Below are 17,287 nucleotides of genomic sequence, written 5' to 3'. Positions count from 1 at the left end.
CCTGCCTGTAAAATATTTTAACCCCTTCAGATGGATTTACATCGTGGGACGTCACAGATCTACGGAAGGTATGTATATTGTTGGTTTATTATTTTTCCAAGCGAGGGTCTTCAGGTGGATTGAGAGAGCAATAAAATATTACAACAACCAGTGTGTTTATTTCATTAAAATACTTTTTAATAAAGTGTGTGGTTTTTTAACCCTTTCATACAATTGGATTAATAATGGATAGGTGTCATAATTGACGCCTCTCCATTATTAATCTGGCTTAATGTCACCTTACAATAGCAAGGTGACATTAACCCTTCATTACCCCATATCCCACCACTACACGGGAGTGGGAAGAGAGTGGCCAAGTGCCAGAATAGGCGCATCTTCCAGATGTGCCTTTTCTGGGGTGGCTGGGGGCAGATGTTTGTAGCCAGGGGGGCCAATAACCATGGACCCTCTCTAGGCTATTAATATCTGCCCTCAGTCACTGGCTTTACCACTCTGGCGGAGATAATTGCGCGGGAGCCCACGCCAATTTTTTCCACCATTTAACCCTTTATTTTAGCAGCTACAGCGGCCAAATTTTGCACATACACACTACTAACATTAGAAGTGTGGAATATGCAAAAAAAAAGGGATATGAGATGGTTTACTGTATGTAAACCATGTCTCATATCCTGTCGGGTTTGTAAAGGAGAGAGCAAAAGCCGGCAATTGAATTAGCGGCTTTTATGCTATCTAGCGCTGCATTAAATATAAATATACATATATAGGTGTCTCACTGACAGAATGTGTATATATACATATATATATATATATATATATATATATATATATGTGTATATATCTATTCTATTCTAACCTGTCAGTGTGATTTTACTGTACACAGCACTGATTTGCCGGCTTTTCAAAGGACACCGGTGCGTAAAAATCGGACAGCAATACGGATGTCATACGGATGTCATATGGATGTTGCGATAAAAAAATCGCATAGCACTCGCACGATTTACCTCCTTTTTTCGGTTCGTTAATCGGACCATTTTTTCTCTCGCAAGTGGAAAGGGGCCCTAAGGCTACATCCCCGCAATGAGCTTTTGGTGAGTTCCTGATATTGCATGGTTTCTGCACCTATTAAGTAAAATAGGTTACTTGCATTTTTCAAAAATATACAGCGTAAAAAACTCATCAAAAACTAATCGTGGGAACGTAGCCTAAGGATGACTTCATGTGCATGTTTCACGGGTCATGCACGAATTTCAATGCCCAGATTCACCGAGTGTCTCTTGACCTGAACGAACAGCCTTATATACAAGTGGCTTGCAAAAAGTATTCAACACACTTTTTTTTTATTTGCTACCTCACAACCTGCAATTTGTCAGTTTTTTTTGAGGGTTTGCATCAGTTCTGATAAAGAACATGCCTGCAACTGTGATCATTTGGTTTTCCTTTTATTGTGAAGAAAACAACAAATAGGACAAAATAACTGAAAACTTCAATGTGCATAACTAGTCACCCTTAAAGTCAGTACTTTGTAGAGCCTCCTTTCGCAGCAATTACAGCTGCAAGTCGCTTTTTATAAGTTTCTGAGCTTTTCAAATATTGTCACTAGGATTTTTGCACAATCCTCAGGGTAAAACTGCTTCAGTTTCTTCAAGTTAGATGGCTTCCTCTGGTGAACAGCAATCTTCAAGTCTGACTACAGATTCTCAATTGGATTAAGGTCTGGGCTTTGACTAGGCCACTCCAATACTTTAAAGGTACCTTCACACGAAGCGACGCTGCAGCGATAGCGACAACGATGCCGATCGCTGCAGCGTCGCTGTTTGATCGCTGGAGAGCTGTCACACAGACCGCTCTCCAGCGACCAACGATGCCGAGGCCCCTGGGTAACCAGGGTAAACATCGGGTTGCTAAGCGCAGGGCCGCGCTTAGTAACCCGATGTTTACCCTGGTTACCAGCGTAAAAGTAAAAAAAACAAACAGTACATGCTCACCTGCGCGTCCCCCAGCGTCCGCTTCCTGACACTGACTGAGCTCCGGCCCTAACAGCACAGCGGTGACGTCACCGCTGTGCTTTCACTTTCACTTTAGGGCCGGCGCTCAGTAAGTGTCAGGAAGCAGAGGCTGGGGGACGCGCAGGTGAGCATGTACTGTTTGTTTTTTTTACTTTTACGCTGGTAACCAGGGTAAACATCGGGTTACTAAGCGCGGCCCTGCGCTTGGTAACCCGATGTTTACCCTGGTTACCAGTGTAAAACATCGCTGGTATCGTTGCTTTTGCTTTCAAACACAACGATACACAGCGATCGGACGACCAAATAAAGTTCTGGACTTTATTCAGCGACCAGCGACATCACAGCAGGATCCTGATCGCTGCTGCGTGTCAAACGAAACGATATCGCTAGCGAGGACGCTGCAACGTCACGGATCGCTAGCGATGTCGTTTCGTGTGAAGGTACCTTTACATTTTTCCCCTTAAACCACTCAAGTGTTGCTTTAGCAGTATGGTTTGGGTCGTTGTCTTGGAAGGTGAACCTCCATCGCAGTCTCAAACTACTGACAGTTGGCAATAGAAAAGGTTGTCACTCAGCAAATTTGAGAGTGCTGACTGGACTGGAGTATTCCAAAATTCCAAGTAGACGATAAACAGCTGCATTTGATTGCAAGTAGTGATTGATTTTATTAACATGAAATAATTTTTCACCACCCCGTTGGATAGGAAAAAAAAGCGATGATGGGTAAAGCGATATGTTGTAAGGTTTCAACCCAATCTTGGGTCTTTGTCAAAAAACGCTATAACCAATTGTGTATATATAGAGGAAGAAATGCGCTGTCTGCAGCAATGTGTTTCCCCAAGGGAGTCGTTTGGCAGGGTGCCAGGGATATCTGGTGTAAAGAGTGTACCACGCAGAGAGCGCTCTTTACACCTGATCACCCTGGTGCCCTGCTGGATAGCGCATTTCTTCCTCTATATATTTCATATATCTACCACAATTAATAACGATGTTGACAATGACCCAATATTGCGTCGAAACGTTATGAGATATTGCTTTACCCATCATCACTTTTTTGTTATCCAAAGGTGTGGTGCATAATTCTTTCATGTTAATAAATTGAATAACTATTTGCAATCATCTGAGAGTATGGCTGTTTATAGTCTACTTCAAATCACTGACAGACTGAAACAGGTTTTGCTCAAGAATATCCCAGTATTTTGCACTATCCATCTTCCTCTTGAAACAGACCATTTTCCCTGTCCCTGCTGCCTAAAAACATTCCCACAGCTTGATTCTGCCACCACCATGTTTCACTGTGGGGATGGTGTTCTTGGACTGATGAGCTGTGTTTTGTTTTGTTTTTTTTTTGCCACACATAGCATTTACCTTGGTGATTATAGCACCTTTCTCCATACATTTTGTGAGTCTGCAACATATCTTTTCGCAAACTCAAAATGAGCTTTACAATTTTTGTGTGTAAATAGAGGCTTTTTCTGCCCACTCTTCCATAAAGGCCACCTCTATGGAGTATACGGCTTTTTGTGATCCTATGGACAGATACTCCAGTCTCTGTTTGGGAACTCTGCAGCTCCTTCTCCTTTGGTCTCTGGGCTGCTGGGCTGAGAGTTTTTGTGGACAACCTCTCATCGCAGGTTTGTTGTGGTACCATGTTCTTTCTATTTGATGATAATGGATTTGATGGTGCTTCCCGAGATCATCAGAGATTGGGATTTTTTTTTGTAACCCAACGCCAACTTGTACTCAACATCTTTGGCCCTGACTTGTTTGGGGATCTTTTTGGTCTTCATGGTGTTGTTTTGTTAGTGGTGCCGCTTACCTAATGGTGTTACAGCCCCCGTGGCCTTTCAGAAAAGGTAAAGGGTATATACTGACACTTAGATTGCACACATGTGGACTTCATTTCACTAAGTATGTGACTTATTAAGGTTATTGCTTGCACAGGAAATGTTTAGGGGTTTCATAGCAAAAAGGGTGAATATATATGCCCATGCCAATTTTTAGTTATTTAATCCCATAAATTGATCCAATAAATTGAATTTTTGCCTATATTTTACTCACTTCACCAACTTAGACTATTTAGTGCTGATGCATCACACACAAATCGGTTTACAATTTTTTTTTTTTAACACAGGTTGTAATGTAGCAAAACAAGTTAATAGCCAAGGGGTGAATACTTTAGAAAGGCACTGTATGCCTACTAGCATGTTAATTTGGGTCAGAAGACCAACGGTCAGTCCGCACATTGCAGTGTGTGCACAGAGGTGTGAATTGAGCCTAATAGAAAGATCTGTAAATCTTCCATGTTTTGGACTTACCCCTTTAATTTTTGAGAACACTTGGTCAAGCTGTGAATGTGTGTTATGAATGTATGTTGCTCATTATTCTCTCTGCCATTTTCTTACTAGTGGAAAACGAAAATCACTGCGATTTTGTAAAGTTGCGTGAGATGTTGATTTGCACTAATATGGAGGACTTAAGGGAACAGACCCACAGCAAGCATTATGAGTTATATCGCCGCTGCAAGTTAGAGGAAATGGGATTTCAAGATATGGGTCCCGGAGATAAGCCAGTAAGGTAGGCATTTTACTTCATATGTGGCCATGCTGATTTTCTCTGATAAGTCATCCAAAGTAGGCAATACACTGTGGAATGAAGGATCTGTAGATACATTTTTTATACTATTCACAGTGCTCAGCAGTAAGAAATTCCGTTTTTCTAGTTGGCACATCACTCACAATAATTGCAGTGATTCGACTGTATGCTGCCAGACTACTCCCATGCCTAGTAACACTTTCCTTACAGTCACGATTGAGCATGTCGGAAATAAATTAACCATGTGACTGATGGCAATCTCTTATCTGTGCACTTATCATTAATGTTCTTTTGACTCTTATTTGTAGCCTGAGGGAAAAAGCAGCCTGTTATAATCCTATGTGCATATTGTGCGCAGAGACAGACCTTATTGAGCAGACACACTGATGCACCCGTGGTTGTTTTCATACACCCCTTCTCTTTTATTAAATGAATGGAATTGCTAAACTTACCTCTGGTTTGCCTTTGCAGTTCTTAAAGGGAACCTGTCAGCAGGTTTGGCCGATATAAGATACGGCCACAGCCTTTCAGGGCTTATCTACTGTATTCTATAATGCTGTAGATAAGCCCCCGATCCGACCTGAAAGATGAGAAAAATACGTTTTACTATACTCACCCGGGGGGCGGTCCGGTCCGATGGGTGTCGCAGGTCCGGTGCCTCCCATCTTCTTGCGATGCCGCCCTCCTGCTTGCTTCATGGCTCCCCAGCATTGTGCTCCTGTGCAGGAGTACTTATTTGCCCTGTTGAGGGCAGAGTAAAGTACTACAGTGTACAGGCGCTGGGAAAGGTCAGAGAGGCCCGGCGCACTGCAGTACTTTAGGAAATGTCATCAGTAGGAATTGACCATAGGCAGCAGTCTATGGGTTGCTGATAGGCCATATTGTGTCAGTCATTCATTACCCAACGCTGTCAGCAAGGCAAAACTGCAGAATTCACTCTAAAGGGAATCGGTCACCAGGTTTTTCCTACCACATCTGAGAGCAGAATGATGTAGGGGCAGAGATCCTTATTCCAGCGTTGTATCACTTACTAGGCTGCTTGCTACAGTTTTAATAAAATCACTTTTATTTGTTACAGATGTACAAGTTCTCAGAATGCTGTGCTCTGTATAACCCCACTACCACTGATTGGCAGCTTTCTGTGTACTCTGTGCATAGGCAGAAAGTTGCCAATGTGTGGTGGAGTTATACAGAGCTTATGAATTTGGAGGACTTCATGGCAGCAGGTTTATTAGTCCTCCTAGTTATACTTTCCTGCTGTTAAAACTAAAGCAAGCAGCCCATTAAGTCGCACATCACTGGAATCAGAGTCTCTGTACATCATGTTGCTCTCAAGTTATGTTTGAAAAAACTGGTGACTGATTCCCTTTAATTACTGAGTTCTAATTGATACAGCAGTGGAACTGGAGTGTAGTCAGCTAAAGAAAGCCAAAGACGCGAATGAAAGGATCCCAGTGATTGGTTCCTGCTAATCAAACATTGATGGAATAGCATTAGTTCTGGCAGGAAATCCCCTCCAGACCAGGGATACACTGGAATCAGGGAGTCCTTTACATGGCTGCAGTGTTCACACCTTGTGTGTTGTAATTTGTGGGAAAATATAAAGATTAGCCAGTCTTGGAGCCCACATCCAATCTATGAAATGCTCTAGGGTTTCCGATTGTAGAAAGATTTTGAGCCCTTGCCCTGCACCTGTTGCTTGCACAGCTGCTTGTTATAGTAGAGGGTAATACCAGCCCTTGCCGGAATGCTGGTGTGAAACTCAAGGCAAACTGCTAGCACTGACTATTGTAGATAAATGTACCCTGTGCTCAGCTTGTATCCGCGGGGTAATCTAGAAAAAACGAGACAAGTGTGAAGAAGTAAGGATTAAACAGACTGAATAAAATGCTCTTTCTTGGTCATTGTGAAGGGAGGCAGTAACTTTACAAAGGTCCTGTTATTTTGCTTTATTTGATATAGCCAATCAGAAAGAGGACCTGTCGGTTCAGCTGACACCGTCCACTTAATTGTGACCTTGTATATGTGTAGGACACAGCCGCATCGCTGTTTGAAGCTGTGTCACATCTGCATTGAGGTGCCCACTGACAAAATAGCAAAGCATATCGTGCAAGCAAGTATTGTGTTGTATATGTTCTAGTAATTAGGATAGGACACATGCATGGTACTTGCAGGGCACAAGAAGGTTGCCCACTTTTACCGATCGCCTACCTTTGAGGAAATGTTGCTCAGCACCCTAGCTGGCTCCGCATAGCAAATGTCGTGACTTAGGTGGGACATTACCTATAGGAAAACACGGAGTATGCATGTTGGACTGTTCTACTTTGTCTTCATAATGACTGAAACCTCCTGTTCCCAGTAACAGAAGAATGAACAGCTCTGGATGATAGATCAGGGACTCCCATGCACAGGAAGAAATGAGTTGGGTTTTCAGCAAAGAGAAACACTTCACAAGGAAAATGTAGTGAGTTGTATACCAGGGACAGTTTTGGTCAGTGACTTTCTGAAGGATTAGCTTTACTAAAAGTAGTGTTTTATTTACCAGGCTTAATAAAAGGAGTGCTGGAGTAAGATTCATCAAGTTCATTAAGAGTTAAAGATTCAGAAAATGCCAAACTGTTAATGGGCCACACCAAAACCAAGAAAAATAATGATCATGCTGATCCTTTATTGTAGGTGATTGTACCTGACAACGGGGGGGCAGTTCAGTGTCCCCCTTTTACACTGGGCCTAGACTTCATGTCTGTTCTGCAGCAGATAACCCACTTCAATTACCTGCTGACAGCAGGAGGTCTTCACTGAATAGCTGTAAAATGTAGTGTCCTTAGAGTGCTAGCTCTTTTTCCTTTCAATTCATGATGAAGCCATGCTTCAATCCTCTATATGTGGGTCACATGTCCCTGCTCAAGAGACCGTTTTGATATTGGTCCCATTTTACCTTTACATCTATGACAATGATCATATTGATCACCATCTTCCTGGGTTTTGGTGCCACTTGTGCAACCCTGTGGCCTTTTCTGAATCTTTAACTATGACATTTACCTCCGGACCTAGACAGAAGTTTGGATAAGGGAGGTCAGGCAGCCAGTCACTACATATATTCTCATGGGTGTTGTGCACTTCGCATAACCCATAGAGGTGAGAGTCCTACTGCACTATGTATCTAATGGCTTAGAAGCATAAGTTGTTGCCCTGTGAAGCATCCTCTTTCTCTACTAAACATGTAAATTCATTAAGAGGCGAGGATTTTCTGTCCTCTGTCAGAAATGTTACCACAGCCAGGGTCTAGTGTACATGTCTGTCATAATTTACACCACCCTGGTGGCTTACATTATGATTAATTTGATGGATGGGCTTCCCAATGCCCTGTCTCGACCCATCTCTGCCCACTTTGGTGGAGGTAGCCAGGACTGGAGTAAAGACTTGAAAAGTTGCAAAATATTTGTGCAACTTCAAGTTGCTTTTACTGCAGAAAAGTGTCAAAAACTGCTTGATAAATCGGGGCCCAAGTGTTTCCATAAGGAATAAGTCCTCATTGGGTTGTTTTGGCCAGGTGTGTCCCACTCTACGTGGCTTTCAGCAGAATTGCTGTCAATATTGGCTAAGCCTACATTGCCTGTGCATGCTTTGTTGCTCCATGCCATCCATTTTGTGCACAAGCTGCTCACTATATCTGTATTTTGCATATGTGAAATCCTCAATCGCTCCCACATTCCCATCACTCTCTCCCTGTGCATAACTTCATCTGATTATCACTGCACTGAACTAATCACTGAAGCATCACAAATCATTTCAACTCTGACTCATGAAATGTTTTCCAGCATAATAAACCATGTCTCTCAAAACCTGGCAACTTCTTGTAGAATGGTTTGATTTATTAAATCTTTGTGTATGCTAAGAAAGTAAGACTTAATCTAAGAAACACAACTCACAAAGAATACATTGAGAAGACCATTCACTATTCTGTTCTGGGAGGAGAACAAATCTTGTTGCAGTCAGATCAAGGCCATGAACATGTCGATCATTTTTTCACACAGTAAATTTAGAAGAATCTTTCTTATCTTATGTCGCCTGCATTGCTGCAGGTTACCCTTCAGGTTGCCTAGTATAAATAAAGTGTAAAGCTTTCCTGACAAGCAGACTATACAAAGATTAAAGGTACCTTCACACGAAACGACTTTACAACGAGAACGAGAACGATCCGTGACGTTGCAACGTCCTGGATAGCGATCTCGTTGTGTTTGACACGCAGCAGCGATCAGGATCCTGCTGTGATATCGCTGGTCGTTGAATAAAGTTCAGAACTTTATTTGGTCCACAGACCGGCGTGTATCGTCAGGTTTGACACCAAAAGCAACGATACCAGCGCCGCGCTTAGTAACCCGATGTTTACCCTGGTTACCAGCGTAAAAGTAAAAAAAACAAACAGTACATACTCACCTGCGCGTCCCCTGCCGTCCGCTTCCTGCTCTGACTGAGCGCCGGCCCTAAAGTGAAAGTACAGCACAGAGGTGACGTCACCGCTCTGCTGTTAGAGCCGGCACTCAGTCAGTGCAGGAAGCGGACGCCGGGGGACGCACAGATGAGCATGTACTGTTTGTTATTTTTACTTTTACGCTGGTAACCAGGGTAAACATCGGGTTACTAAGCGCGGCCCTGTGCTTAGCAACCCGATGTTTACCCTGGTTACCCGGGGACCTCGGCATCGTTGGTCGCTGGATAGCGGTCTGTGTGACAGCTCTCCAGCGACCAAACAGCGACGCTGCAGCGATCGGCATCGTTGTCGCTATCGCTGCAGCGTCGCTTCGTGTGAAGGTACCTTAACACCTGCACTAAACTGAGATTAAGTGGCTAAAAAATGGGGGGTAGATAAATAGATATTATGTACAGCTTTTAACAGATAGAGTACTCACTTGTACTGGGAATGATGCTCTTGTCTGTGAAAGACCGGAGAGGTGGATTAGGTGTATCTATAGACAAGTGAGATAGCTAGAAAAATGGTGATTAATATTTATATATATATACATATACACATACACACACACACACACACACACACACACACACACACACACACACACACACACACACACATTTTTTTTTTAAATATTTTTACAACTTTAAGCTGACACCCGACTGGGTTATAGTTGTACTCGCAAGTACTGGAAAGAGATATGTTTGATCTCTGTGGGGTCAGCGGGAGACTTTAGTGCTTGTTAGTAAGGGTTGCTGAAAAAATAGGTGATGTATATCTCTCAATGATCAGTGTGCTAACGTCCTATTGATAAAGTCCATAGAAATACTCACTAGAAATATGACTAGTAAGGGTAGATCCTTGTCGGAGCAGTCAGATCCTTGGAATTTGCTGTTATGTGCCCCAAGGTGCTGTGTAAATCAAATACACAATTTGTTTAGAGGATTTGACAAATATCTCTCACCTGCGTATTAGGGTGAAGATTTGAGCTGTTTGGCTCACAGTGATCGCTGTGCTGGATGCACAAGAAGGATGCTGGGGAGGTTCTCACCTATTAGAGTGGTGCTGCTGGATCATCCGCAATAGATTGCAGAATAACCGGCACTTACCTTGCGCGCTCCGGCCGGTAGTGACGCTGAGGGATTCGGCGGGCTTAGGAGGGGGCAGAGCTTGTTTGTGACGTCACAGAGCTGCCGGGACAGGTGCAGGGGATTCTCCCCTCTTCATCACCTTGATGAAGTCTATAAACACCCAGTCCAGGTGTGTCAATCAGAGCAGGGGGGGGAAGTTGCCACTGGGTCCAAGAGCCAGAAGGACTAGGAAGGCGTCTGCAAAGCCAACTGCAGAGACCTTGCGGCTGTCAGCAGCCTCTGACACACCCTTAAAGGGAACCTGTCACCTCCAAAATGGAAGTTAAGCTAAGCCCACCGGCATCAGGGGCTTATCTACAGCATTCTGTAATGCTGTAGATAAGCCCCCGATGTAGCCTGAAAGATGAGAAAAAGAGGTTAGATTATACTCACCCAGGGGCGGTCCCGCTGCGGTGGGCGTTGCAGTCCGCTCTGGGGCCTCCCATCTTCTTACGATGACGTCCTCTTCTTGTCTTCACGCTGCGGCTCCGGCGCAGGCGTACTTTGTCTGCCCTGTTGAGGGCAGAGCAAAGAGCTGCAGTGCGCAGGCGCCGGGCCTCTCTGACCTTTCCCAGCGCCTGCGCACTGCCTATCGGATTGGACCGCAGTGGGGACCGCCCCTGGGTGAGTATAATCTAACCTCTTTTTCTCATCTTTCAGGATACATCGGGGGGCTTACCTACAGCATTCGAGAATGCTGTAGATAAGCCCCTGATGCCGGTGGGCTTAGCTCATCTTCCATTTTGGGGGAGACAGGTTCCCTTTAACAACAGTTCTGGGATTCACAATTGAGTCCCTATGTCTACAAGTAGGTTCCGTTTATTGGGGCCTTATTGCTATTATGTTTTGCTAATGACAGTTACACAGTGACATACAGTAGTTAATGCCTGGCTTAATGGGTAGGTGGAAAAAGCATTGTGCTTTCCTAAAAACTTGTTTAACTCTTTCAAATGTCTGTATTTAATCTGAATCTCTGGTAACAGAGAATCTAAGTGGCAGATTCTACAAATTTTCTACTCTATGATATTTTGTCTAGGATATGATCTATTTGCTATGAAGCAGGCAATATTTTGCTGTGAAAATTATTCTATGGATTTTTGTTGCCTTGATTCATTTAATGTATTATATTTTTAATACAAGAAAGAAAAGTAGAAAAAGTTAAAGAATACTGTTTTTATAAAAAGAATGATTACCCCATCCACACCTTTACCCATTAATTGGGAGTTAATCTTTAACCTGAATGCTTGGGCTTGATTCATGAAAGCTTTTCCAGCAATATTCTGCTTTGCAAGGTCACCTAATTTTGGCACAACTGGCAGCTACACTAAAATTGTGACTTTTGGTGTTCTCGCGCCATTTTCGACGAGCTCCAACAAACTGGGCAGGGCTAGGACAGAGGCATGGTGACCAACGCTCATCAAATTCATGAGGAGTGGCAGCATTCCTTAAGCTCCAAATCTTATTCCAGCAGGGACAGGAGTAGGATTTGTGGTGAGGTGCACACACCTCATCGGGCGCTTCTGACTCATGAAGAGGTGTACGCCTCTTCATGAATCAGGAGCGTCTGACTCCAGGACACCTCCTCATCAAGACCGGTGTGAACAACTGCAGTCTTCATGTTTAGGGCCCATAACTGGACTATAGGTGATACTGGCGCTACAGCAGTTGTACCTAAAGTTGTGCGTGGCGTTGTTAGACGTTGAGAAACACAAAAATGTCACAATTTTATAGTGAATATTTTCAAATGTGCAACTTCATGGAATTAACGCTGCTTTATAAATGAATTCTATTTTAGGATATTTCTTACAATTGTATCTTTTTCCTGCAATATGTGTTACATTATGTAAATTGAGAAGAGGAAATGCTCATTGCTTTAGGAAGTAGGTTTTTAGATATTTTGCAGGCAATCTGCTTCCCAAGCATTGTCACAGAGCAGTGAAATGAAATTCTCAGGATGAGTTTATGGCTCTTATATCCTGTTTACTCTTCACCAGCCTGAATTAATAATGCAGCTTCATAGAGTTTAGTGCTCCAGCCGGACATGCCCTGTGGCATCACGGTCAGCGTTAGCTAGACCATATTCTTGTTCTTTTTTCCTTTTTTGTTTGCTGTGTGCTTGGGGTTGTGTATTGTTCCTTGATGTGTATCTCTCAGATAGTGTCCTCTGCGTACATTACACCCCTTACAAGGCAGGGAACAGCTGTATACTGTTACCTGAATGTCCAGACCTTGGGTTACCTATCCACAAAGCATACATCTAGCATTCACAATGTACCTTTTTGGCCTTGCTTTAAATTGCTTGTCTGGACCACAGTAAATCTATGCTTAGAAGTAAAAAAAAATCTGATATTTTATTCATTATGAATGGAATTACTTAAATAATAACTTATTTCAATCTGATGAAACGACCCTGGTATAGAATACCTTCACACGAAACGACTTTGTAACGATATCGCTAGCGATCCGTGACGTTACAGCGTCCTCGCTAGCGATATCGTTTAGTTTGACACGCAGCAGCGATCAGGATCCTGCTGTGATGTCGCTGGTCGCTGAATAAAGTCCAGAACTTTATTTGGTCGTCCGATCGCCGTGTATCGTTGTGTTTGAAAGCAAAAGCAACGATACCAGCGATGTTTTACACTGGTAACCAGGGTAAACATCGGGTTGCTAAGCGCAGGGCCGCGCTTAGTAACCCAATGTTTACCCTGGTTACCAGCGTAAAAGTAAAAAAAACAAACCGTACATGCTCACCTGCGCGTCCCCCAGCGTCTGCTTCCTGACACTGACTGAGCGCCAGTGTCAGGAAGCAGACGCTGGGGGACGCGCAGGTGAGCATGTACTGTTTGTTTTTTTCACTTTTACGCTGGTAACCAGGGTAAACATCGGGTTACTAAGCGCGGCCCTGCGCTTAGCAACCCGATGTTTACCCTGGTTACCAGGAGACCTCGGCATAGTTGGTCGCTGGAGAGCGGTCTGTGTGACAGCTCCCCAGCGATCAAACAGCGACGCTGCAGCGATCAGCATCGTTGTCGCTATCGCTGCAGCGTCGCTTCGTGTGAAGGTACCTTTACTATCTGTCCATTGAGTACAGAGATGAATGATTGTGACGTATGCACCCACCAGACTCTGGCAGCATTCCTCTCCTAGCTGTCCAGCTAACACTGCTGTGTATTACTAAAATGATTTGACACTATAATTGCTGACGTCAGTATAATCCGCATGTTTAATAAATCCATCTTAATATGTATCTGGAGTTATAGTCCTGGTTTGCTCCTTTGTTCAGGTCTTAGAAATGCTCAAGTGCCATACATTATAAGGCTGGGGTCACACATGCGTGTTTTACGTACGTAAGAGCGCAAAAACTACGTACGTAAAACTCGCATTACATACGGCACAATGCTTCTCAATGGGGCTGCTCCTATTAGCCGTATATTACGGTTCAGTATTATACGGCGTTCTACGGCCGTACAAAATCGCAGCATGCTGCGTTTGTCAGCGTATTGCGCAAATAATACGCCAATGAAAGTCTATGGGGGCGAGAAAAATACGGATTCCACACGGACCAGCAGTGTGACTTGCGAGAAATACGCAGCGCTGTTAGTGAAAAGTCGGTAATTCAATTGCCGGCTTTTCATTTCTCCTTCACAAACCCGACAGGATATGAGACATGGTTTACATACAGTAAACCATCTCATATCCCCTTTTTTTTTGCATATTCCACACTACTAATGTTAGTAGTGTGTATGTGCAAAATTTCAGCGCTGTAGCTGCTGAAATAAAGGGTTAAATCGTGGAAAAAATTGGCGTGGGCTCCCGCGCAATTTTCTCCGCCAGAATGGTAAAGCCAGTGACTGAGGGCAGATATTAATAGCCAGGAGAGGGTCCATGGTTATTGGCCCCCCCGTGGCTACAAACATCTGCCCCCAGCCACCCCAGAAAAGGCACATCTGGAAGATGCGCCTATTCCGGCACTTGGCCACTCTCTTCCCACTCCCTGTAGCGGTGGGATATGGGGTAATGAAGGGTTAATGCCACCTTGCTATTGTAAGGTGACATTAAGCCAGATTAATAATGGAGAGGCGTCAATTATGACACCTATCCATTATTAATCCAATTGTTGGAAAGGGTTAAAAAACACACACACATGATTTAAAAGTAGTTTAATGAAATAAACACAGCGGTTGTTGTAATAATTTATTGTTCTCGCAATCCATCAGGAACACCCTCGCTTGGAAAAATAATAAACGCACAAGATACATACCTTCTGGTGAACCGTCTCGTCCCACGAAGTAATCCATCTGAAGGGGTTAACTAATATTACAGGCAGGAGCCCTGCTAAATGCAGCTGTGCTCCGTGCTTGTAATTCCCCAGCGAATGAATGAAATGTAGGTCATTGACCTACATTTCCTTCAGTCGCGGTGATGCGCCCCCTGGTGGATGTCCTCATATGACCTGGAGCGTGGGAAAAAGTTCCCAGGCTGCAGTTCAGGAGAACATCCACCAGAGGGCGCCTCACCGCGACTCAATGTAAGTATAGATCCTGCTTTCCTTTCAGCACCCGGGGATTACAGGCACGAGCGAGTGGTTTATCGCAGCTCTGCCTGTAATATTAGTTAACCCCTTCAGATGGATTACTTCGTGGGACGTGATCTGACATCAGAAGGTATGTATCTTGTGTGTTTATTATTTTGCCAAGCGAGGGCCTGGAAATGGATTGCGAGAACAATAAATTATTACAACAACCGCTGTGTTTATTTCATTAAAATCCTTTTTAATCATGTGTGTGTGTGTTTTTTAACACTTTCCAACAATTGGATTAATAATGGATAGGTGTCATAATTGACGCCTCTCCATTATTAATCTGGCTTAATGTCACCTTACAATAGCAAGGTGACATTAACCCTTCATTACCCCATAGCCCACCGCTACAGGGAGTGGGAAGAGAGTGGCCAAGTGCCAGAATAGGCGCATCTTCCAGATGTGCCTTTTCTGGGGTGGCTGGGGGCAGATGTTTGTAGCCACGGGGGGGCCAATAACCATGGACCCTCTCCTGGCTATTAATATCTGCCCTCAGTCACTGGCTTTACCACTCTGGCGGAGAAAATTGCGCGGGAGCCCACGCCAATTTTTTCCGCCATTTAACCCTTTATTTTAGCAGCTACAGCACACAAATTTTGCACATACACACTACTAACATTAGTAGTGTGGAATATGCAAAAAAAAAAGGGGATATGAGATGGTTTACTGTATGTAACCATGTCTCATATCCTGTCGGGTTTGTGCAGGAGAAATGAAAAGCCGGCAATTGAATTACCGGCTGTTCACAGATATCGCGCTGAATGAAATCTAAATACAGAATATATATATGTGTCTCAATGACATATATATATATATATATATATATATATATATATATATATATATATATATATATATATATATATATATGTTTTCCCTAACATTTGAGCACATAAATCCATTAGATGTCGGTTTTGCAAGCCTGCGCGAAAATCTCGCAGTACGGATGCCATACGGATTACATACGGAGGATGCCATGCGCAAAATACGCTGACACACCCTGACTACGGATCACTATTTTGGGAACATTTCTCCGTATTACGGCCGTAGTACGGACGTATAATACGTGGCGTATTGTCTTACGCCATGTGTGACCCCAGCCTAACTCTGCATTGACTAAAGTTGTCACCCAGAACATATGATTTGTCATCTGTTCTGCCCAAATATCTCACGTGCTACTTTCATAACATTAGGGCTGATTTACTAAGCTAAACGAGTCAGAATTCTCTCTCTGAAGTGCCCCAAAAATGGCATACATGATTTGCATAAGAGTTGTGTTGTACACGCTTTCTGTATCACATAAAGGAACGTGGTGTGGTCTGCCATAAGGAGGTTGTGTGTATCATGTCAGCAAGGGATTAAAAAAAAAGTGCCTTACATTTTTCCCACGCTAACAAAAGTTTAGCAGTTTTTTACACGCAACATCGAACACTGCACAAAACATCTTTTTTGTATTTGTAGCATTGCAGCTCTGGCTGGGTATGATTCTGATGACCGTCCTAGGAAAGACATTATTGTGAGCCGCAAAATTATGCTCTGTTAATTAAAATGGTGTTAGTGAATCTGGTGCAACTCTGACAAGCTTTAATGGCAATCTTCTAGACCGCTTTCATCTGTCAGTATGGTGCACAAAAGAAACTGGAGCTCGTTTAGTAATATAGCTTTACGGGTTAATGAAAATAAATTGCTAATTAATGCAGATTTTATTACCAGTAGTACTTGGTGTAATGTGAGACTTCTGTGCAGAAGAAGGCAAGTAATACAATTGAACCACTGTCCCATCTTCTTTCTCCAGCTATATCGGTGACCAAGGCTGACATGACAGTATTGAGAGCAGCTGCAGCTGGGACTTTTGTGTGTTAGATGTGGGAATCTTAGTTGTGTGTTCTCTAATGGTCTCTATTAACAAAACATGGATGGATATCCGAATAAGGAAGATGGATATCTGAAGGAAGCCGGACACTGGGAGTCCTTACAGTATTCCAGGAATTACCAACTTATTACATAACGGGACCCCTGAAAAATGTGTATATTGTCTAGTAGACACTCCTCATTACTACCTCATAGAAGATCGGTGTAGTACCAGAAAAGCATTCTAGTTCTTGACCAGCATATGAGGCTTGAAATAGAACCAGAAAAGCATATACCATAGTGCTGGTCAGGAACTAGAATGAGGCTTGAAGTAGGCCTGGGATAGCATTCTCCTTCTTTACTATCACTTGCTATGCATGGCGTAGTACCAGAAAAGCATTCTAATTTTTGACTAGAACTATATGAGGTGTATGCCCAGGATAAAAAATTCTAGCTCTTTGAGACTTGGTGTGGGATCAGGAAAGCCTCACAGCTCTTGACAAGCCATATATTTATTTTTTTTTAATCACTTATATAGCACCATTAATTCCACAGCACTTTACATTACAGACATTATTGGCACTGTTCCCATTGGAGCTTGCAATCTATATTTCCTTATCCATGTGTTTTTGAAATGTGTGAGGAAATCGGA

The 17,287-nt window shown here is 43.2% G+C and overlaps 1 protein-coding gene across 1 annotated transcript in view; it reads left to right on the top strand.

Moving 5' to 3' along the window:
- Positions 1–17,287, top strand: part of LOC143816391 (septin-10-like) — an 89,830-nt gene that overhangs the window by 57,124 nt on the left and 15,419 nt on the right. Inside the window, exon 8 of the mRNA XM_077296677.1 lies at positions 4,415–4,583. Coding sequence (XP_077152792.1) covers positions 4,415–4,583 — 169 coding nt within the window. The remainder of the gene's footprint in view (positions 1–4,414; positions 4,584–17,287) is intronic.

The sequence above is a fragment of the Ranitomeya variabilis genome, chromosome 3 (genome assembly GCF_051348905.1).
Source record: "Ranitomeya variabilis isolate aRanVar5 chromosome 3, aRanVar5.hap1, whole genome shotgun sequence".
NCBI lineage: Eukaryota > Metazoa > Chordata > Amphibia > Anura > Dendrobatidae > Ranitomeya > Ranitomeya variabilis.
This window is presented reverse-complemented; position numbering and strand designations above follow the sequence as displayed.